This window comes from Arvicanthis niloticus, chromosome 9 (assembly GCF_011762505.2).
Source record: "Arvicanthis niloticus isolate mArvNil1 chromosome 9, mArvNil1.pat.X, whole genome shotgun sequence".
In the NCBI taxonomy this organism is placed as follows: domain Eukaryota; kingdom Metazoa; phylum Chordata; class Mammalia; order Rodentia; family Muridae; genus Arvicanthis; species Arvicanthis niloticus.
Genome location: NC_047666.1, coordinates 37,411,824 through 37,434,828, shown reverse-complemented (window position 1 = coordinate 37,434,828; position 23,005 = coordinate 37,411,824). Strand labels below are relative to the sequence as shown.

Genomic DNA, 23,005 nt, shown 5'->3' with positions numbered 1-23,005 from the left:
AAAATGGTAGCAAGGGCTGTAGGAAACAAAGAACAAAAGGAAGGGCATGGTGCCCAGATGGCACTAAAAGCGATCAAGCGATCCCTGAAGCCTGCCTAACTCTGGACTACGCCTAAACACTGGTTCAGAAAGGCCGATCCATCTCTACTCTAGTTTAAGCTTGTTTGATATGTCTTAGAATCCCACAACTGAGAAATAAGAATATCACATAGCAAAACTTAACCAGATTCAAATCTATACAATAACTCAGTAAACATCTGTCCAGACAGAGTAGGCATTCAGAATAGAAGCTGTGAAGCTTCCCATTAAATTTTACAGTTTCAGTATAGAATATATTTTATACACTTTGTCCACTACCAAAATCAAAGACTTTCTATGACAGGATTAGAACTAGAAAAAAATATGCAATATTACTCAACTCAAACAAAGAAACAAAACAAAACAAAAAAAACAAACCTGAAGTTAAAAAGTCTGTAGGGGGAAAAAAAATCAATGAACTGTGTGTGTGTGTGTGTGTGTGTGTCTTGTATCTATATGCATTGTGCAAGATCATGCAATCTCAGGAAAAAAAAACTGCATATTCTTTCTCACATATGAAATCTAGCCACTAGATATTTATATGCAAACAAATGAACATGTGGATAGTGTACAGTCTGGTGTACAAGAAACCTTAGCAGCTCTCTAAAAGGAAAATCAACATTTAGCTTAAGACAATTCACATAATATGGTGGTTATTCATCCCTTATCTAAGGTGCTTGAAGGGGACGTGGGTGTCTTCCAATTCTGCAAAATTTACATTTATATACACATAATGGGAAACCTGAGGGCAGAACCAACTATGCAGATAAAATCCATTCATGTACCCCTTACACATATAGACTAGAGATATCTTATATAACAGTTGTAGCTAAGCCCATTTTTGATGGCAAGTTGTCGGAAGAGGTCAACTGTAAATTTCCCCTTATGACACAATAGTACTCAAACAGCTTGGGATTTCAGAGCACTGCAGATTTTCAGGTTGAGGATGCTTAAACTGTTCTCCCTTCTTCTGGCTTTAGCTAGACACACAGTACCAGTGTTACCCAACTTTCCATGAACTATGATGGCTACATGCCTAAATCTGGCCAACGATGCTTAAGAAAGAATGTCAGGTGGTAGTTCCAGGAACTGAATAGACTTTTGCCCTTGAACCATCTGCCATGGTGTCTCCTGTAATATGGCTGCACTGGCTGGTGTTCTGGGAGTCACTGTGGACCATGAGGATGAGCAGAGACTTAAAAGTCAAGTGGTATTTTACCCTTTAGACCTAGGGGAGTTGGTTCCATTGACAGCAGAGACAATTACATGGTTTTTTTTTTTTCATACTGTACACTTTACAGTTACAAAGACAAGTGTTTGTCCAATGAGTAAATTTGGTATATCTCTTCTAACAAACACTCCACCTCATGGAATCATTGATACCAGAACTTTAGTTTTAGGGGACCTTTGGTCAAAGGATAGATATGATTTTCCCAGATGCAAAATGGTGATGGAAGAAGGCTTTTTGACATGCGGTAGCTGTGAAATTGCCTTAAGACAGGTAAGTGCTAAGTGCTAAGATCAGAGCCCACGGATAATCTGGACAGTGCACAAAAGTCATGAAAAATTATTTTACATCATGTGTGTATGCACATGCATATGAATATATGTGTGTATGATGTATGTGTATAATTTGTATACATTTCTATGTTGGAGTATAGGTGCATGAGTGTCATGGCATGAGAGTGGGGGTCAGAGGCCAAATATTGGTAGCAGTGCTTACTTCCAGTCTTGCTCACGACAGGGTCTCTTGTTCTCTACAGTACATGCCAAGCTAGCTGACCCATAAGCTTCTAGGGATTCTCCTATCTCTATTTCCCATGTCACCATAGGAACTCTGAGATTACAGATTCATGCCACCAAGCCTGGCTTTATATGGGTAGGAGGGTCTGAACAAAATTCCTTACCCTTGTGCTGCAAGTTGTCTACCCACTGAGCCATCTCTCCAGTCCAACACTGTACTTTAATTTCAGAAAAACATAGTCGCTGAACATCTCAATAGCCCCCAAATAGTGAAAGCTCTTGGGTTATTTTCAAGACAGACAAGAGTCTAGAATGCTCCATTCTGCTTTGGTGCTCACTGGCTTTCCTGGAAGGAAATACACAATTAATTCCCAGGCAGAGGGAAAAGTCAACGGCAAACAGCTCAGCATAGGAGTTTTGTCAAAGACATTTGCTAGAAAATTCATTCAGAGAGTTTTGAGGGATGCATATTCCTGTGACAAATATTATAGTTAACTAGGGAAATAGGTAAAATTAAGGATTGATTTGGGGACAAATTCGGGTCTGTCCTAATGCTGCATCTACAAGGAAAGTTTGATTTGGTGTCATCCCTCAGCTTGCTTAAAATCAGAACTAAAAACATTTGCGGGTTGTAGAGACACTCCTGCAGGGCATGATTCACCAAGAGCAGGCACTGTATTCCCAACTATTATCTGATTTATAAGGCAGAGATTTATTTTTAAAAATTTCAGCATAATGGTATTTCAAATGCATAATTATATGTACTTTGTTCATAAAATGCTCTATCATTTTAGAAAGATGAATAATTAGCTGTTTTAATGACATGTGAGATGAAAATGTACAAGGTATCTATAAAAGCAAACTTCGGCAGAAATAGAAACCATTTTCAAAATTACCCTTTACAGGACCTCTTAAAGACCCATCAACTGCAAATGATGGACTGTTAGCCCACACTTCAATTTATGGGAATTTCATTTTTAAGAATCAAATTCTAAAAATAGTTCTGCTACACCTAGTATTTTTCCATTCTTCTTGCTGTCTTCAAGCACACCTTCACTAGCTACAGAACAAATAGCTTCTCTGACTTAATCAGAACCCCTCTCCTGACCCAGGAACACTCAGTAAATAATTACTAAGCTCCAGAAGTGGCTTTCGCATAAGTTAATCTGCTTGAGAGCTGGTTCACTTGGAGACCCAGCTTTCAGTATTGTTTCCTAATCTGAGGGAGTAATAGGGAAAGTAGGGGAAGGGGGTCTTATCTACTTAGTCTGTCTCCATTTGGTACTCCTGTAAAACTGCTACTTCACCTTCCTTGGTATTTCTATGACAAGGAGATTATGCTGATGCCTGAAGGTTTTGCTCTTGCCATCAAGAAAAAAATAAATCCACAAAAAAAAAAAAACAAAAAAACAAAAAAAAAAAAAAACAAAAAAAAAACCAAAAAAAAAAACCAAATCGGGACATATTTACAGTGCTACTGCTACTATTCCATGGTTAGGGAATTAACCCCTACGTACAAGCACACACACACACACACACACACACACACACACACACACACACACACACAGCAGAGAGAGACAGAGAGAGAGACAGAGAGAGAGAGAGAGAGACAGAGACAGAGAGAGAGAGAGGAGAAAGAGAGAGAGAGAGAGAGATATTTTTACAGTGTTTTCAGCAGGGCAGTTTGGGGAAATGTGACACTGAGCATGCATCTTCCCAAAGAAAATGCCTTTTTATTCATAACAAAACTGTGATCTATTTCATAACTATGCTTCAAGATCTGCTCTGCCCTAATCCATCTTTCAAACTCAGGATTTTTTTTTCCTGTCATTATTGATGACCAAAACTCCATTTTAAATGAGAAGGCTCCCCCACTCTGATCCCTCCTCCCCAAATGAGCTCTTGCCCCTTATCACACCCAGTCACAAGAGGTTGGAGCTGCAGCTGATTAGAGCCACAGCTGCAAAGGACCAGCCAGTATGTCTAATTCCCAAGCCTCCCTTCCTCCATCAGGGAACGATCTGCTTCCGTTAAGTGGTCCCAGAATTATCTCCAGAATAAAACTTCACTTACAGATACAAGCTTTCAAAGGAGCAGGGAATGAGCATCTCAAATCTAAGCGCCTCCATCTTTTTTCCTTTAAGGTGTTCTGCAAGCCCTTGGCGAAGAGTGAAAGTCAAAGTTACTTCTGGCACCGGCTGTGTCACTAGGGGTGGCTCCTGATAAGGCCCTGGAAACTCCAATCCAAACACAGCTCCACGCTAGAATGGAGCCTGGTATCTGTCTGCAATAGCAGACCTGCTTAATCCAGTACCTATGGCACCTGAGGGGCAAAGCGCTCCTCGATCTGCACAGAGGGGACACTCCTTAAGCCAGGCCAGGCCAGAAATGTACACACCAGCCAGGCAAGCTCTGGCAATGCTGACTGGACCTTCCTTGGCTTGGGCACCAGTTCAGGCTTGCAGGGGACGCATGCTTGCAGGGGACATATGTCATCAGAGAACTTGAAAGGAGAAGGAAGTCACATACTGGTGGATTTTTTAACACTTAACAAACTCATAGAAGTGGGCGAGGAAGGCTATATAGGAGAGTAACTGTCATTTCAGCTAGAATATATTAAACAGCTTAGCATTGATCTCTGTCTATTTTGAAACTATACACACAGTTTTGGTTGCTGGACACGGAGCATATCTTACAACTAATAGACTATTGATACACACAGCTTTTTCACCTACATCTACCCCAGGAGTAGAAGGAGGGCTGTTTTGGCCTCAGCTTGGTGGGGCGAACAAACAAGCTGCCTCTATTGGTGGCAGTCTCCTTCAGGACACACAGATCTTTAGACCAAACATCTGTGTATTTTAGACGGCCATCTGATCAATTCTGAATACATCGGTATACAAGAAGGAAAAAAAAAATAGCAATACGTGTTCTCAAAGAGAAAACACTTGAAAATGCAGACATGACAACATCAATATTATCAAATATTTATGCTACAGGCTCAGCACACCAGCGCTGCCTGACAGAGTTCTGAAAAGAGCCAGGTCCTCCCTGTAACAATTCAAAGGTCACAACAAAGACATCTGACACTGACTAGCTGTGTCCCCTGGGCAAGTGACTTTGCCTTTCTGTGTCTCAAAGATTATCTCCAAACTAAATGGATAGAAAAGCTTGCTGTTTCTATACATCGCAATTCTACAATGTAATGAAATTATATTTTGTAAGTGAGCTTCCAATAATCAAAAATATTCAGTCAGGGATTTTAGCCAAACAAACCATGTGCTCCTTGTTCATTTAATTCTTTCATCCACTCTCCTGCTTGATAAATACTCACTGAATAGCTACAATAGTTCAAGTACTGTACAAATCCTTAAGATTTTTATAGTCCAATGGGAAACACATATTAAATAATCATATTAGTGCATGATCACTCATATGGAAGCTGGTACAAGGGGATGAAAACAGTTACATGAGGTCAGATGGGGTTTTCCCTAGGCAAGAATCTCTGGACTGAGGCTGGAGCTGGGGAATGGGGACATAGAAGAGCCTTCCATTTAGTTGTGACAACACACGTAGAAGCCCAAATGGAGAGTTAGCAGGAAAAGTTGCTGAACGTAGAATGAGGGACAAGCATGATGTGTATGAAACCCAAGTGGTGGCCAGGCCAGACCATGCCAGATCTGTCAAGCCAGTGAGAGACGTCACTGATTTAGTCCCCGAGTAAGAAAGATAGCACCAAGAGGTTGTGAGTGGGGGACTGATGAGATCACAGTGGGATTTTATATCTGGTTGTTCTATGGAGAACCAATGAGAAGACAGACAATATATGCTACTACAGTGGTCTCAGTAGGAGGTTATAATGGCCCAATGAAGTTAAGAAAGATGATGGCAAATTAGAAAAAAAGCTAAGAAAGGTGCACACACGTTTTTGGTAAAGTTAGTGGTCAGTAAATAGAAAGGAGAAAGTTTAATTGCACCACATCCCTGGTGAAGAGTTGTATTCATACATAAGTCACTAGGCTCTTTCTACATGCAGGGACTTCCCTGGGTACTGTAAGAAGATAACTGAGAAGCTGTGCCTCTCCTCTTATGAAGCTGCCCCCCACAAGTTCATTCTTGGTGTTCAATGTCCATGTTTATATCCCACCATTTGCTAATTCAGAAACTTATGCAAATGCACTGAACTTTCTCTACTCCGGTTTCCTCACCAGTCAAAGGAGAAGGGATAATTGGCTGTTTCAGTGCTGACTTTAGACAGAAATGAGATAATGCAGCCAACATGTTCATGGTCGTTGACCCATAAAAAAAAATCAATAGGAAAATAGCCTGTACAGTTCTGACTGTGGTCAGCAGCACCTATTTTGGGTCAACGCTGACCCACCTAGAGAACCAAGGGACCAGAAAAGAGTGAGAGAAAATATCAAGAAAGAGATGCAAGACAGAAAAAAGAAGTAAGCCTTAGCATGTGAAGCTCTGTGAGGGGTTGAGTTTTCAGAGGATCCAGTCAGACTCTATCCTACTTGGATACTAGCTTAAGCTACATTAAATTATTTCATTGTTTAAGGTCTAAAAGTATGATTTATTAATGATTATACACAAAAAAGCTAGTCCTTTCCATTGGCTCTGACACATTGACCATGAAAGCCATGGGGTCAATTCCAGACACTTAACTACAGCACAACACTAAATGTTCCCCTGGACAGTTCAGCATGGTCTGACTTTTCATTTTAGTCAAGCCATTGTCCCCAAAGACTCATTCCCTTTAATTACTTTCATATATGTTTAAACAAAAATACTGTTAAAGGACATGTGTATAGTTCATTTGTGGTATCTTAAAAAGATTTCGATGGTATTAATGCTCTCAAAGAAACTTCTTGGACACAGCATTGGACCAAAGGTTGAGTTGAATGTGCACACGTGTTATCATCTACATATTACCTATGCAAATATCCCCAATATAAAGACATCTCACAAGTCATCACCCAATTAATTATTCAGTAACTATCTCTGGAGAGTCAACCATGTGTACTAGGATGGCCCATGGTTTGATGGCTAGTAATTTCTGGAAAAGAAACCATAATGTCTTAGGGGGTAGAAAGAAGACTCAGCAATGGAGGAGTGCTTCTTATCTATCTACTGAGGACCTAGCTCAGAGAGTTAAACCTGGAAAGCTGGGTGCGGTGAGACACACCTTTAATTCCAGAACTCCAGAGGCAGAAGTAGGTGGATCTTGTGAGTTCAAGTCCAGCCTGATCTACAAAGTGAGTTTCATCCTGGCTAGCCAGGGTTACAGAGTAAGACACTGATTTAAAAAAAAAAAAATGCTTGCTGTCCAAGCTTGATGACCTAAGTTCAATCCCTGAAGCCACATGAAAATCCAGATATAGTGGCAGACATCCGTATTTCTAGCACCACTATGGGAAGATGGGATGCAGCGACATAATCAGCCTGAAGTTCATGGATCATCCAGTCTGGAATTCACTGCACAGAACTAGAAACAAGACGGAAAGTAAGAAATGGATCTCCGAAATTGTCCTCTTACCTCCACATATGTGTTGTGATACACATGTGCCTGCACACACATGCACAGAGACAGACATACACACGGGGGAGATTAAATACAGTCTTTAATATTATTTTTTAATGGATGCTTGATGCACAATTATGAGAAACAGTTTGGGTCCCAGCACCCAGCTAACAAGACCAGTGACTTTTGTACACCTATGATTGGAGCTCCAAAGACCATGGAGAAGAGGAGGATCTCTGGGCCTTGCTGGCTTTCAGCATTGATGGGAAAACAAAAGCCTCAGCTTTAAGAAGCAACTTTGTCTCAAAAGGAACATACAGTGATAGAGGATGGCACCCAATGTCATTTTGTGACTTCTGCACATATGTATACACATGGGCATATACACTTACACAAATATATACATAAATAAAAGTAAAACTTTATTTATATTATGTGTATTCATGTTTATATGTATGCACACACACACACACACACGAATATCGATGACAGCAGAGCACAGAAGAAGGTATTGGACCCCTATAGCTGGAGTTACAGGAAGTTGAGAGCCACTTGATATGAGTGCTGGAAGACAAACTTGAATCTTCTGCTAGAACAGTATGCACCCTTAATAATTGAAACATCTTTCCCATTCCATAAATAAACAAGTAAATCTTGTCAGCAACTTCATCAACACATTTATATAATCTATATTTGCATCCTGAGTTTGTACACATTTGTATGTGCATATGAGTGTGCATGTGTGTACACACATAACATTTCATTAAAAATTATATTTAAAAATGAGTTGAAGATATGTATGTGGAATGAATAAAACAAAGAAAAAAAGCAGAATAAATTATTACCTGCCTACCAATTCATTTCAAATAAGAGTTATTTCTCCTTGTCCTAAATTGTAGTAAATCAACTAGAGTCATGAGAAAGCTTGGTGCCCTTTCAAAAACAGCACCTTAGCTAAAATGGAATTTAAAACAGTCAAGGATACACGTGGCAGCTACCTTTTCCTAGGGAGCTAAACTGGGATCTTGGCAGAAGGAAAAATCCAATCACTAAAGAGAGGAGATAAGAGTCTTCATTTGTTATCCTGTCTAAACTATATCTCAAGAAAAGCAAAGTTATGCCTTTATCAAAGCTTAGGATTCTTATTTTATTTAAAGATTAGATGATTACTATCCCCAAAGAACACCCCTTTCTCCTGAAAGTCATTGCTCTTTTTAATGAACTCCCCAGCCAGACAGTAGCATCTGAGTGTTTACTGTGTGCTATAAGCTATAGGGACCTGACCCATGATTACCTCTTGCACACAGTGTAGAACTACGCGGTTCATCTACAAACACCTAGTTGTTATACCAGTCAATGGCTCTCAAAATCAGAGTCTATCAAAAGCACTGAGGGCACCTTCTACTTACATTATACCCTTAAGTAGTTGAAAGAAAGAAAAAAGAAAGAAAGGAAGGAAGGAAGGAAGGAAGGAAGGAAGAAAGAAAGAAGAAAGAAAGAAAGAAAGAAAGAAAGAAAGAAAGAAAGAAAGAAAGAAAGAAAGATCCTAAAATACTGGTGTCAAGAATCCTTTCCAAAACAAATAAATCAATGAGATTCTTCAAGGGTCTGGCTTAAGACTCTATTTGCAGAAGGGCATCCTTAGAGTTCAACACTGGAACCATAGATATACAATATACTATAAATAGAGGTTTAAAAGGTGGCTCAGCAGTTAAGAGCACTGGCTACTCTTCCAAAGGACCCAGGTTTGATTCTCAGCACCAACATAGTTACATCCATCTGTAACTCAAGCCCCAGAGGATCTGACACCCTCCTCTGGCCTCCATGGGTACCAGGTACTCAAGTGGTGCCTAAACATACATGTAAGCAAGACACTCATCCATACCAAATTTTAAAAATAAATAAATGCAATGTAAATATAGTCCTATATAATATATTCTATATAAGTCATCTCTACAGAAGGCAGAAAAATACTGAAGAACATAATCTCTCTTTATTCACTGAATAAAACTTGCTTGTATCTTTTAACTCAATAAAGTATCCACTACAAATTCCCATAATATGCTTTGAATATTTATAAAATCCTTAGGTCATCGAAGAAGAGTAATTATGTGGTAACAAAACTCAAAAGGCACCTTCAACAGTTGTCAGTGTATCTCTGTTGCCCCCACACCATCAAGCTTGGATGCTGGGAAATCCTTCCCATGGGCCCTCCACCTTGAACATCCACTGATTTTCACATTGTGTCATCGTGGAAGACTGAGATGAAGGGTGGAGACACTCCATAGAACCACTCTATCAAAGGGACATGTGGAAGAGGACTGCCCAGAGCACTCCACACTCCCCACCCCCTTCCTAGTACTCAGTTCAGGTTGGTTCCTCCCCACTTTGGATATGAAATTTGGTTTTGTTTTGTTTTATTAAGACAGGGTCTCTCTACTTAGGCCTAGTTATCCTGGAACTTACAGAGATCTGACCCACCTGTGCCTCCAGAGCCCTTGGATTAAAGTTTCTGTAGGTCTCTCTCCCTCTGGCAAGTCTTCACTGACTGTTCTTCCTAAGGCAGAAACATCCACTTCTGGGTTGAATTCTCTCAGCAAATGGTGCTGACTTCTTCCTTTGATAATGCTTAGTCAAATTGCAATCATTTTAGCAGGCAGAATCTTTTATATTTATTGTATCCATATGTATTTACATGTATCTATTTTATTCTCAGTACCTGGCAAATAACAAGTGCTGGATAAATATTTTCTAGACGGATTGGAGGAAGGCTGGACAAATGACTAACACGAATGAAAACCAGTAAGCAGAGCTGTATTGAGTATGATCTGATGAAAGCATTTAATTAATTAGAAAGGAACGCAATGCCGTAAATGGGACACACGGTTGTAGATGCTTATGTAGGCACTTTAAAGGGGCTCAGCACAGCTTCTTTTTGTAGATGAAAGACTTGAGTACAACATTTCAGGAGCTGGAACTGCAGTTCTATTGAAAGTGTCACAGCATGACTAGAGGAAATTTTTAATGACTACCTCTCTGCAGAAAGAACTACTCAGGAGCACTCCATCACGTTTATCTCTCCCTATCTTGTTTCTATTTCTTTCTCCTTCCAAGAGCAGACCTTGCTGCCTCAATGATATAACAACCTCCCCTGGAAGACAGCTCTCTGTCCCTGGCACCCATAGAAGCCCTTCAAGGCTGAGAAGCTGAGAAGACGATCCAGAGGAGAATCAGGTTACTGCAGGTAAATCTGACGTACAGATATCCCAACATTATTTAGAAATTGGGTACAGGATGCTTATGCAAACAGCTAGAGGAAAAAAAAAACCTCAATGTTTATAAAAACATCTGTCCTAAGCATAAACAGGCAAAGCGCAGACAGGGGTCTCACAGTGTGTCCGTGGGGAATTTTTAATCAGGTAATGAAGGGATAAATATTTAAAATAATAATTTGGCTCTTTTCTTTAGTAATCAATATATCAGTTTAATCTCCCAGCTCCAATGCTCTCATTTTCTCTCTTAGGGTTTATTTCAAAAGAAGTGCCTGTCCAGGCATTAAAGGCAGTGACTGGGCCATCAGCTATTAATAGGTGGCCATAGGTATTTGTAACTAGCACATCACAACCTGTGTCAGCCAGAGGGTGAGAGAACAGAAAGTTGGAGACCCTGAGATGATTATGCTACTTTGATAACATGAGAGATTAGTAAAATATCATTTGTTTTCCTTACAGGGTAAGTAGAAGCAGGAAGCTATTCTGGAGAGGTCAGTGATTCACTGTATGATTTTACAGTACAGTTTTCTACTGGTGAACCTTAAAATACACTCTTTCCTCTGATCCTTAACTCACTAAAAAGAAAAACCATGGGCTTCTCTTTTATGGTTAACAGCTTTAAAAAATGATTTAAAAAGAAAAAGAAAGTCTTCCTATAATCCTAGCACTGAAGGCTGAGGCAGGAAGATCATGAGTTTGAGGCAGTGAGGACAGCGAGGAAAGGGATATGTGTGTGTGTGTGTGTGTGTGTTCAATAAAAAGAGGGAAAAGAGAGGGAGAAAAAAGAACACAAAATGCCTCTGCCTGCCTTTTAAGGGCAGCAGGGCTAAAATGGGAAGTGTTTCCCCCATCAGTAACATCTAGCACAGCTGTTCCTTCTAAGCAAGAGCACAGATACTGCAGGGTTTTTAAGTACCCTTAATATTCAGCTATCAAAGGTGGCTTCACAAGCTGCCCTGGCTGTGGTCTTGGTTGCTGAGGAAAATGAACACACCTTCCTCTGTCCCCTTCTCTTAGTGACATGCCAGGGCACCAGCAGCAGAAACGTTCCTAAATCCTATGCAATCCACAAGAGGCACTGGAAAGAGATGGAGAGAAAGAAGGAAGACAGCCTGGCCAGCTAGGTTTTCTGGTCTATGCACTACAAGCCACATGCCAAATAATGGTCCTTCCATCAGCTAAAGCTTCAATATATTGAAGGTGGGGTGGTAAGATCAGGTGGTGGAGTGGCAGCAGGGACATCAAACATCAGGGCGCAATACACTCCTGGGTGTCTATGGTGGTGTTGCCAGTGAACTGACCTCCAGCCTTGTAAGATATATAGAAGCACACATCTTGAAATGCACCACAGGAGTAACACAAGTAAGTTCATTACTGATTTAAGTGTTCCTTTCCATTTGCTGTAAAGCAGCATGCCATGGAATGTTCACAGCAGCCTTGTCAGACTCATGCTGACTGTTCATTGATTGAATCAGAAGGCCATGAGAAATGACTGACCCATGTCATCCAAATCATGTAATATCACCAACACTGTTCTGGCAATGATGTAACCACTGTTCACTGTACGAGTCCAAAGCCATGTGCTAAGAACCGAGCAGCGAGTAGAGAGGGACTGGGTCTCACAGGTCATGATGCTGCAGTAGATGATGGTTGGAAGCCACTAAATTGCAAAAGCACCAGTTGTTACAAGATGTGTGGTCAGGAACTAAGGCAGTGGTTTCAACCATAACCAACAAATCTCTTAGTGGCCCACTTTTATAAACACATTAGTATCTGTCTCTCAGCAGGACTCATATTCAGCATCATTTTGCCAACTAAGAATGCACTGCATACTTACTCAATGCGGACCCAGAAGCATGCCTGCCCCCAGCATGGCTTTCCCTGGGCAAGCGATTTAGTTCCTAGAGATACATGTCATACTGAAATGAGATATGGCAGGAAAAGTATTTAGCAGGGTGCTTGGAAAATAGCATCCACTTAGTGCTGCCTAAGGAACAGAAACTCTATTTCAGAATACAAAGCTGGTGTTATACTAAGAAAGAACTTTGTACTCTAGAACAAAGAAAAATCATTATTCGGAGACAAAAGTTGAGATGATTTTTAAACCTGATGTTTGAAGTGACTACATGTATCTAAAACATATGTAAGTTCAAGAAAGGGCCAGTGAGAACAGAGAGATAGCTGAGTAGTTATGAACACCCGATGCTCTTGCAAAGGAACCACTCTTTGGTTCTTGGTACCCAAAAAGAAGCTCATAACCATCAATAACTCTGCTTTTGCAGATTCAGTGCCCTCTTCTAGGTGTCGTGGGCATCAAGGACAATTTAGAGCAAATACACACATGTATGCAAAACCCTTATACACATAAAAATAAAATAAAAATAAAGGACTAGATGGATGTGTGATTCACTAATCCTAATGGATAAATAAGTAATAAATAAATAAATAATGGATAAATACCCACAAAAGTGGTAACTCTCTGTAACTTCTGCTGTCATTTAAGTAGCTGCCCTTTCAATGGCTGGCTTAGCTGCAAACTAAATTCTAGCAGAAGCCTTCTCTGGCTCTGTGTATCAGTTATGTTTATAATTTATATTTTTATTATATGAACATAACACTGGGAGTCAAGTGGGAAATCTTATCTTAAATACCAAAATTAGTATGATTCAAAACTGGTCAAAACATCACTCCGGATTGTCTGCATTCGGTAGATCACCTTACTCCGAATCTGTGTTGAGAGTCAAATTTCCTAACTACTTGAAGTAGCTCAAATACTCTCACTCCTGTGCTAATGACATCTGCTTCACTTATGCTGAGCAAACAGGATTTAAATTGGGGGAAATAATATTTGCACAGAAATCCTTCCTGTCTGTTGATTAAACCCAATCATTCATAATAAACTGGATACATTTTAGCTCTCTGTACCTAATTCACACTCTAGGGAGCCCTGCTATAATCAAGCCATATATTTATGTTGATAGTCAAAGTTAAAATAACCAATATTTTAAATTAACAGTCTGTATAATTTTAAACAGTAGTGTTGTGAAAAGTCAGAAAGGAAAAATACATATATTGTATTTTTAACATTATATATTGTTATAAATATTAAACCTCATGCTCTTTCTCTAGTGCCCAGCAAAGCTGCCCACCTCTCCTATGAATAGTTATTAAACTATTCATAATAATGTTCATATACTACAGACAGACCAGGCTGAAGATATGGAAATAATAATTATATTAATCCATGTTTATCTGGCCTCCAATATTAAAACAATGATTTGTGTTTAAATAATATCAACAAAATCATGAATAAAAGAAAAATAAAAATATTCCTATCAAAACTCATAGGCACAACAAATACTTGAGCACCTGCTACAGCTTAGGTTCTAGATGATATACCTGGTATATGTCAGAATTATGCCATGAATATTAGAGTCTTAGCAGCAATGTTTAGTGTTAATACTATTCATTTATTGGTTTAAAGAGATAGATTGGAAATTGAACAGTCTATAATTGTCACTACCCACAATGATATTGCTATTAACAAAGAGATCCGTTTCCTAATACTGGGTCCAGTCACCATGTCTTGTTGTGTTATTAGGAAACTGGGAAAACTGGGGGGAGGGGGTGGGTAAGTGAGATCATATCTCTGGCTCATCTTAAAGATAAGCAGGTGGAAAGACAGAGACATGGAGAATTTCTCAGCATACTGCCACACTGTACCTCACATTTGCGGATCACACCTCATGGCGATTTAATCTCTTTACTTAAATAAAGGATTCGAGGAGCAGGACATAAGGAGACTTTCTGAAACTGAACACATGGATGGACTGTGGGCTATGGAGCACGGCCCGGCTTGGCTGCTCCATAGCCCACAGTCCTCTGTTTTTGCGTTTACGAAAGCCACTCAAGGATCAAAAGAGTGAAACAGTTCTAAAATTAGAATCTGGGGCTCGAGTCCCTTCATTCCTGACCCTCACCCAGGCCCCACCGGATTTCTGCATTCCGTGCAGGCATGGACCATATCTGTTCAGTTTACCACTCCACTCTCTACCCATGAACTACAATTCCACACCAGGGAGACACTCAGCAACCGCTGGCCGTTAAATGATTAATTCATTAACATGGCGCTTTCACTGTCACCTGTGGCCAGGATCTGACTTTGTAAAACAACACACAAGAGTTAGGCAGACTTTCCTGAATATTCATGGTGAACAGGAGTTAAAATAACAACAGTTACTAGAAGGAAACTAAGAAGAAACACTGCTTGCTGTTAAATGTTAAATCACCTGCTTTAAAGGAAGACTTGGGAAAAATGTGAAATAGCAATGATTTTTTTTTTTTTTTTTTTATAAAGCAGAGCTGAGCGGCAGGTAAAGGAGCCTTTCCTCAAGCACCAAAACTCAGTCCCGGGACTCACACAGTTAAAAAAAAAAAAAAAGACAACGAATTCCTGTAAGTTGTCTTCTGACCCCCACATGCATGTTGTGCTCAAACACATACAGAAATAAATAAGTAAAGTTTTAAATGTAAATAAAAGAAGTCCCTGTACCTAGGACATAGTTTACACATGTTAATGGGGAAAATGGAAGAAAATGCGTGATTCCAGATGGGTTCTCAGAAAAGCACCATCTTCAGAAAGTTGGAGCTTAGCAGATTCTCTCTGCAAAGACAGTCATGAGTGAGGGCTTCTAAGTGTGCGGTTCAACATGGTCTCAAATCCGGACACACTGACTCCACACTAAGTAGCCTTGGAGTCACACGCTGAAAGGGGCCTTTCAGAATTCTTTCATCGCAGGACAACACCTCCCATGCTAATGTGTTTCAGCCTCTCAACACTTGCCCATTGTTAAGCAGAAAGCTCAGGCCTCTGGGTGTCTCAGACCACCTACCTTATCTGAACATTCCCTTCACTTTCCTTATATTCTCTTTACATGGACTTGTGCGTGTGTCTAAACACTAGATAACACTATATAAGACTCCTTCACATTATGGTGAGTATTTGAAGCCTTACATTGTTTCTAGAAGAAAAAGCAAGGAACTTAGCAGGGGAATAGCTGAAGTCTGAGAAACAATCAGAGAAACGAAGAATGTGCCAGAATCTTTCCGGGGGGTTGGGGGAGGACACGATGAAACACAGCCCAGAAATAGTGACCTCCTGCACAGTAGTGGGATGCTAACAGCTCTGAAGAATTTCAGTGTGATAAAACAGAGCCATACAGGGCGCTGACATGGCTGTAGGAGAGCTCAGCCCTAATCTCTCTCTCACACACTGTGGAAAATGAGTGTGACTTGCAGATAGGCTTTCATGCCGGAAGTGTAGAGTCCTGCCAAGGAGGACTGAGAACTTCACAATGGAGGTGACACACAGTGGTGCTGGCAGAGCCTGCAAACAGGGAGAAGACCCCAAGCCTGCGAGGACAGATGTCAGGTGAGCTGAGGGGGCGTGGTTTAGTCTTTGAAGACCCCTCTGGTGACACTGTCTATGTTTCCTTATGAGACACACATTTAGTTAATGGTTGGGTTTAGATTTGGGTTTGCTTTGAATCCTTCGAATTTGATGATAAATTATCAAAAGGCATTCTCTGAAACAAATCCCCCTGCTAGCGATACACTCCATGGAGCTAACTTTACAATACTTTGGGGTTCCTGTGGTACCTGATGGGGGGAGGGGTGGAGGGAATTCACACACAAAGTTAAGAAGAGCTGGGTAATATTTAAACTTATTTCTAATTTACACGTTTCATCTTATTTTCCAGGTAAACATGTCTTATCAAGGCTTGTCCAGCCTTCAACACTGAAATGTAATCCTGCTATGTACAAATTCTGGGCTCAAGAACCACACGATTAAGTTTATAATTCCACAGAATACTTTAAAAGTAGTTTATAATTGAAGGCTTGAGAGATACCGTAGCAACTAAGAGCATATTCTGCTCTGGCAGAGAAGTCATTTGGTTCCCAGGACCCACACACACCACTCCCTATGCAGAGCAGCTCTCAGCTTCCTCCAACTTCAGTTCCAGGTTTTCCAAAGGCTTCTCAGGGCACCACAGTCCCCTGTACTTATGTGCACACACCCACACATATTCATATGCATATAACTTAAAAATTAAAATCTTTTAAATAAGTTTGGGGTTTTGTGTTAGGCTACCTCCATAGCAATCTTTGGCTACATGTAGTCTGTGAACCATGGGCATGCCACAATGCTTTCTGGAACACAACCCCAATGGCTAGCAAAGAGTCAGTACTATAAGATGTATGCGTCAGGGGCTAGAGAGATGGCTCTGTAGCTAAGAGCACTGGCTACTCTTCCAGAGGAGCTACATTCGATTCTCAGCACCTACATGAAATGTACAATGGTCTATATGTCTGGACTCAAGAACCCAATGGCCTCTTCTGGCCTCCTCAAGCACCAGGCAATTCACATGCTGCACAGATATATATGTGTGGGTAAAATCCCATACACATAAAAGTACATGTTTTAAATGTGCCTTTCAGATGTGGACATCCTATAACTCATGAGCCTTTTAACTTTACTACCATGTTTGTATTTATTTATTATTTATTTATTGATGCCTTTTAAGCTGACTAGTCTAAAAAGTATACACTTAGTTTTCTATTATTTGCTTTTTATGAATATAATGAGTATGTAGTCTCACCAGAACCAGAAGGTGAACAAGGATTGAAGGCATTCAGACAAAGGGAGGCCTGTGATCCATGACAACACAGCAACAGGCACTTGTAACAGAACAGGGCTGATCTCCAGGACAGAAAAAAGGCACTGCCAAAGACAAAAGGAAATATTCTTGCTCACAGTCACCCACCTGGGTCTGAGATGAAGCAGGAAAATAAACCCAAGATTGCCTATGTAGGTACAGAAGGTACAGATGCTGGGGACAAAGGCTTTGTAACATTTTTTACTTTTCAAATGGAGAGGGGGTGCTATTGGACCAATGAATGGAGCAGGCCAGAGATACTGTTGCCTGTGCTGCAATGCAGACAACAGTCTCACAGAAAACACATGTGAAAACATGTCTGGGCTGAAGTGGCTCAGCCGTTGAAGTACTTGCCACACCAGAGTGAAATCCAGGATTTATACCATCCGAACCCATATAGATATGAAGAGGCAAGGTTTGGGAGCCTCTAAAGCAAGTTCTCTAGCTGACTAGGTGAGCCCTGAGTTCAATGAGAAGCTGCCTAAATCAACAAGGTAGAGAGTGATGCAGAAAGACTCCCCAGTATCATGCCAAGGTTTGCATATGTGTGCATGCACACATGTGCACTCATGCATGCACATAACATGTGTGCCTATACAACTCGAGCACTCATACACACAGTGCATACCACACACAGACATAAATGAAGGAGACTGGAAAGGACGAGGAGGGGAGGGGAGGTGTCTCCCACACGGAACACAAAGTCCTTCCAAGTCTTTGTAAACATTAAATTATTAACCAAAAGTTTTAATGAGTTTATGGACAGCTTTTCAGTTTATGGGACACGGAGCATGAATGGATAAGTCTACCACACGTGCCACAATATGTGGGTCAGTGTGTCAGCAACTACAGGTGAGGAGGGATTCGGTCAATAAACTGAGCATTATCCATACAGTGAACCATGACACATTAGTGTGCCACATCTATAACCTCCTCTGTATAGTCTGAACAAATGCTGGATGAGAAAAGGAAGTCACTGCCATGTGATTCCAGCAGTTGAAAGGTCAAGGCATGGTTTAGAATTGGGCCCACTGACGCAGACTATAATAAAAAGCAAAGGAGTGAGCAGGACAGCATCCAGCAGGGTAGTTAACTCAGTGGGGAGTGTGTTCTACATTCAAGAAGGATGGCATGTGCACAGGTATTCATTTCATTATTCTTTAGTAAGCAGATGGGCTTTCAGTGCTTTTCTAAATATAAGATATATTTAATAATAAGAAAGGTATGGTGGCTCACATCTGTCCAGAGGCTAAAGCAGGAAGATTGCCATGAGTTCACAGCAACCAAGGTTAAATACTGAACTCCAGGCCAGCTTGGACTATAGTGTGAGACCCTATTAAAGAAAAGGAAGGAAGGAAGGAAGGTAGGTAAGGAGGGAGGGAGGGAAGAAGGGAAGAAGAGAGAAAGGAAGGGAGAGAGGGAGGGAGGGAGGGAAGAAGGGAAGAAGAGAGAAAGGAAGGGAGAGAGGGAGGGAAGGAGGGAGGGAGGGAGGGAGGGAGGAAGAAAGGAGAAAAATATATTTAACCCAGGAAGAGGAGTAAGGATAGAGAGAAAATGAGATAGCAAGAGTCAGTCAATAAACACATTTTTTTTTTTTTTAAAAAAAGGACAATAGTGACATCATATAGCTACCTCAGATAACACATGTCAAATGCACCTCATCTCCCAAGGAGCAGCATTTCTCATACCTATCTGGCAATAACCAACACACACCTTATGTTTCATCGATTCCTCAGTTATTCTGACACGATTCAGCTCTAACCTGGACTGCAGACCTACCCTGCCTGGAGAACCCTTCTAAGGCAGGGGCTCGCTATTCTTAGGCAATTAATGGCTCACCAATAAATAGTGAAAGAATTTCAAATGTTTTATTTTGCCTGCCAATCAAGGGCCAACCTGCCTCCCGAGACTTAATGATTCCAGTCAACATGGTCAGCTCACTCATGCTCTAAGTCTACTCACTGAGGTCGCCCTCTTGCCTGAACACCCTTCATGTGCTCACACTCTCTTTCTGCCCCAATGTCTCTACACTGTCCAGTAAAGTAATACAGATGTGCTAACCAGTGGGGAACAAAGCAACAGGATCATACAGCCAAGTGTGTAAATTCTTCCAAAGCCTTTTTCAAAATGGCTCTTGTTATCTACGCAAGCTGGACAAGAGTGGAGATGTACAAAACCGCAGCACAGTACAGAACCCATTGATACTGGGATCCACACATGGCAATGCCACCATATTATGGATTACTATTACCATCATGTCTTAGTTTGGGTTTCTGTTGCTACAGTGACACTCCATGACCAGAAAGCAAGCTGGGAAGAAAAGGGTTACTTTGGCTTACACTTACATATTGCTGTTCATCACTGAAAAAAAGTCAGGATAGAACCTCAAACAGGGCAGTTACCTGGAGGAAGGAACTGATGCAAAGGCCATGGAGGGGTGCTACATATTGGCTTGCTCCCCTAGCTTACCCACCCTGATTTACTATAGAACCCAGAACCAGGGATAGCACCAAGAACCATGGGCTGGACCCTCCCACATTGTTCACTAATTAAGAAAATGCTTTACAGCTAGATCTTATGGAAGCATTTTCTAAATTAAGGCTCCCTTCTTTCAGATAGCTCTAGCTGGTATGTCAAGAGGTGAATTCATATACATACAAATGAAGAAAGTAATTCAGATGTGGCAGTACAGTCTGTGTGGTTTGATTGACATAGTTAAATAAAACTTGGGCTAACCTTTGATTTACATTGTTAAATAAAACTCAGACACTCAGACAAGCATTAAAGTGTTGTTAGAAGTCAGCACATGAGAACCGGCACACACACGGGGGCAATATCCACCTTCAACTCTAGCACCTGGGAGGCACAGGGCAGATAAAAGTAGATTTTTTTGGAGCCCACTGCCCAGACAGTCAAGTCAAATCAATGAGCTCCAGGTTTACCTAGAGATCCTGCCTCAAGAAATCAGGTAGGGAGCAATTAAGGAAGACACCTGACATTGTACTCTGGTCTCCACCCACACCCATCCACATTCGCATACACCTGCACACCTGTATATACCCATCCATATGAACATGTAAATACAACACACACACACACACACACACACACACAAAATGAGGAGAGTGTTGGTATTTAGAGTAAAGAGTAATGAAGGGTTCCAAAAGGGTGCTGATTTATCCTGGATATCAGAGTGGGCACTGATAACTTGCTGAAAATTTATCAGGAAATGAATATAAGATTTAATGACTTTGTAAGATACTATGGTCCAGGCTGGAGGGATGGCTTGGTAACCAATTGCTGCTCTCGCAGAAGACACAAGTTCAATTCCCAAAGCCCACATGGCAGCTTACAACTTTCTGTAACTCCAGTTCCAGAGGACTTATACCCTCTTCTGGCCTCCAGGAGCTCATATGTAAGGCACAGACATACATGTAAGAAAACACTTATACCCATAAAATAAAATTTAAACATTGAAAAATATTTTAATAAAGTGCAAAAGTTCAACTAAAAGTCCTCTCAAAAATACTTTAAGATTAATCTATTCCTCAAGATCATTCCTTGGCAAACCTTCCTCACTTCCTGAACCATAACCTCCAAATATTAATTGATCTCTTTCTCCTCTAATGTTTCTTCTTGGCAGACTAATCATTCTCAATTTCTCAACAATAACCCCCTACTATTAATTGATCTGTTTTCCTCCAATATCCCACGTTCAACAGAGAATTATAACCTAAAGTTAACTCTCATCTTTGTGGGCTTATTTATTAAAAGACAGTGTAGTGAGATGCCATGCAGGTCCTGGGTTGAGGATTTCCTCTAAGGTTCTCACGAAGCAAAGCATCACTGCAACTAATCAGCAAATATCTTATGGCATTTACATAATATTTATAGAATTTAAATCACATGTATTATACTGTCAAAGAATTTCTTCAGGAGCACATTGTGTAGCTACCACCGTCCAATTAGTATTATTTAATCACCACCTCTAGTCATTAAAATTTGCCTTTCCTTGGTGTGTGGTTCTATAAAGTAGGAATGTATAGTCCAGTAACCATCATCCCCACAGTCAAGGTGTAAGACCATCACTCCTTTGTGCTGCTCAGAGGTAGTCAAGTCTCCTATGAGTACTATCTCCCAGAAACCATTTATTAGTTTACAGATCTGGGGATGACTTTGAACTACCTATCCTGCTGCCTCCAAGTTCTGAGTTGTGGAATTACAGGTGTGAACCTCCACACTTGGTTTATGTGGTGCTGGGGATGAAACCCAGGGCTCTGCTACCCAAGTGCTCTACAGGCATCTCCAGGCAGTATATATACAGCCTCTGGAATCGGGTTTCTTGCCATGGCAAATGGGTTTGAGAGTTCCCCACAACAGTACAGATATCCAGAGTCTATTGCTTTTAATTGCTAATTAGATTTCCCTCTTGCTATACATGACTCTGGTGGCTGAATTATTACCATCTTATGCCCTGATTTATACACAGTATTCATCATTTCCATGTCAGCAAGTGACATCGCTCAGTGGCGGCTGACTTTTATCTGACCTAATACACACACCTGTGATACACAGGGAGGACTTCCTGACACTTGGGGACTCTGTGACTATCCTACAAAAAGAACTACTTCAACAATTATGCAGAGCAGTGGCTACAGCTGCACTTTTTTCTGTTGATTTAGACATAAAAAGCATATGTCTGAATCCTCGGGGGCAGAGTGCCCAGATCACAACATTTCTATGAGATGGCATTTTGGGTGTCCTTCTGTTAAGCCTGGGCCATGGTTGGGCCAGGGTCATGGCCACAGGAAAAGCGAATGACATTTCAGGGTCATACCTCCCTGTATCCACCACTGCATCAACAGTGGCTCAAAGCCTTTAAGACCCAAGAGCAACAGGAAAACATCTTATGCTCTAAAGCATTCAGTAAGTCTGTGACAATCCAACAGAGATTTGTAAGAACTTCTTCCTTCCAACCTTTTCAAAGACATTTAATCAGAAGCAGTGGTAGGGAGTTTAGTTGCTTATGGAAGGTATGTAATGGATCATCGCATCTAGCATGCCCATACATGCTTCATTTTAATTCTCAATAACAATATCTTAACACTCATACCCTTTATGATGTTCTTTTCTCAATGAAGAAAATGTAGTTTTCAGAGATTATTCATGAAACAGTTTTGAACCCAAGGCACAGTTGAATCCACACCCGCTGTTCTTTAAATCACAGTCTACAAGGAAATATATCCATCTCTCCAGACACTCAAAAAAATATAGTATTGTTAAATCCATCCACAGAAAAAACTAAGAAGAGGACATGTTCCTTGCCTCTGGGTACTCATCTGTGAGAGTTATCAGCAACACTATCTTCAACTCTTAGATTAAATACTTTTCTGAGACTCACAGAAAAACCACACTTTCCAGAGAAAACTCATGCATGCATAATCAGGGCGAACTCACTGAATATTTGCAGTGGAAGTTAGTATTCTCTGGATTACTTGAATACTGCCAAAAATTCAAAAGGTAGACATATTTTGAAAACTGAGCTATGCAGCGAGGCTAAGATGGAAGGGGCTTGGACCTTGATAAGCATTCCAGCAAGCATGCTCCAGGCAAAAGATACAACAAAGGAGGAGTGGAGCTGGGAAATTGGTTCCAGGCCACAGACA

The 23,005-nt window shown here is 40.8% G+C and overlaps 1 protein-coding gene across 8 annotated transcripts in view; it reads right to left on the bottom strand.

The window, feature by feature from the left end:
• The window catches only part of Mitf (melanocyte inducing transcription factor), a 212,172-nt gene that overhangs the window by 88,476 nt on the left and 100,691 nt on the right, over positions 1-23,005 (bottom strand). The window contains exons 1-2 of one of the 8 annotated variants that reach the window (XM_076940167.1): positions 3,898-3,994; positions 1,986-2,167 (exon numbers count right to left, since the gene is read on the bottom strand). The exons of 6 other annotated variants lie outside the window; for them this stretch is intronic. Coding sequence is in view for 1 of the 2 variants with exons in the window: in XM_076940165.1 (XP_076796280.1) it covers positions 3,898-3,953 (56 nt within the window). In the remaining variant the exon portion in view is untranslated. Of the gene's footprint in view, positions 1-1,985; positions 2,168-3,897; positions 4,006-23,005 lie in introns of those variants that run through there. One more of the 8 variants, XM_076940165.1, reaches the window with a different exon arrangement.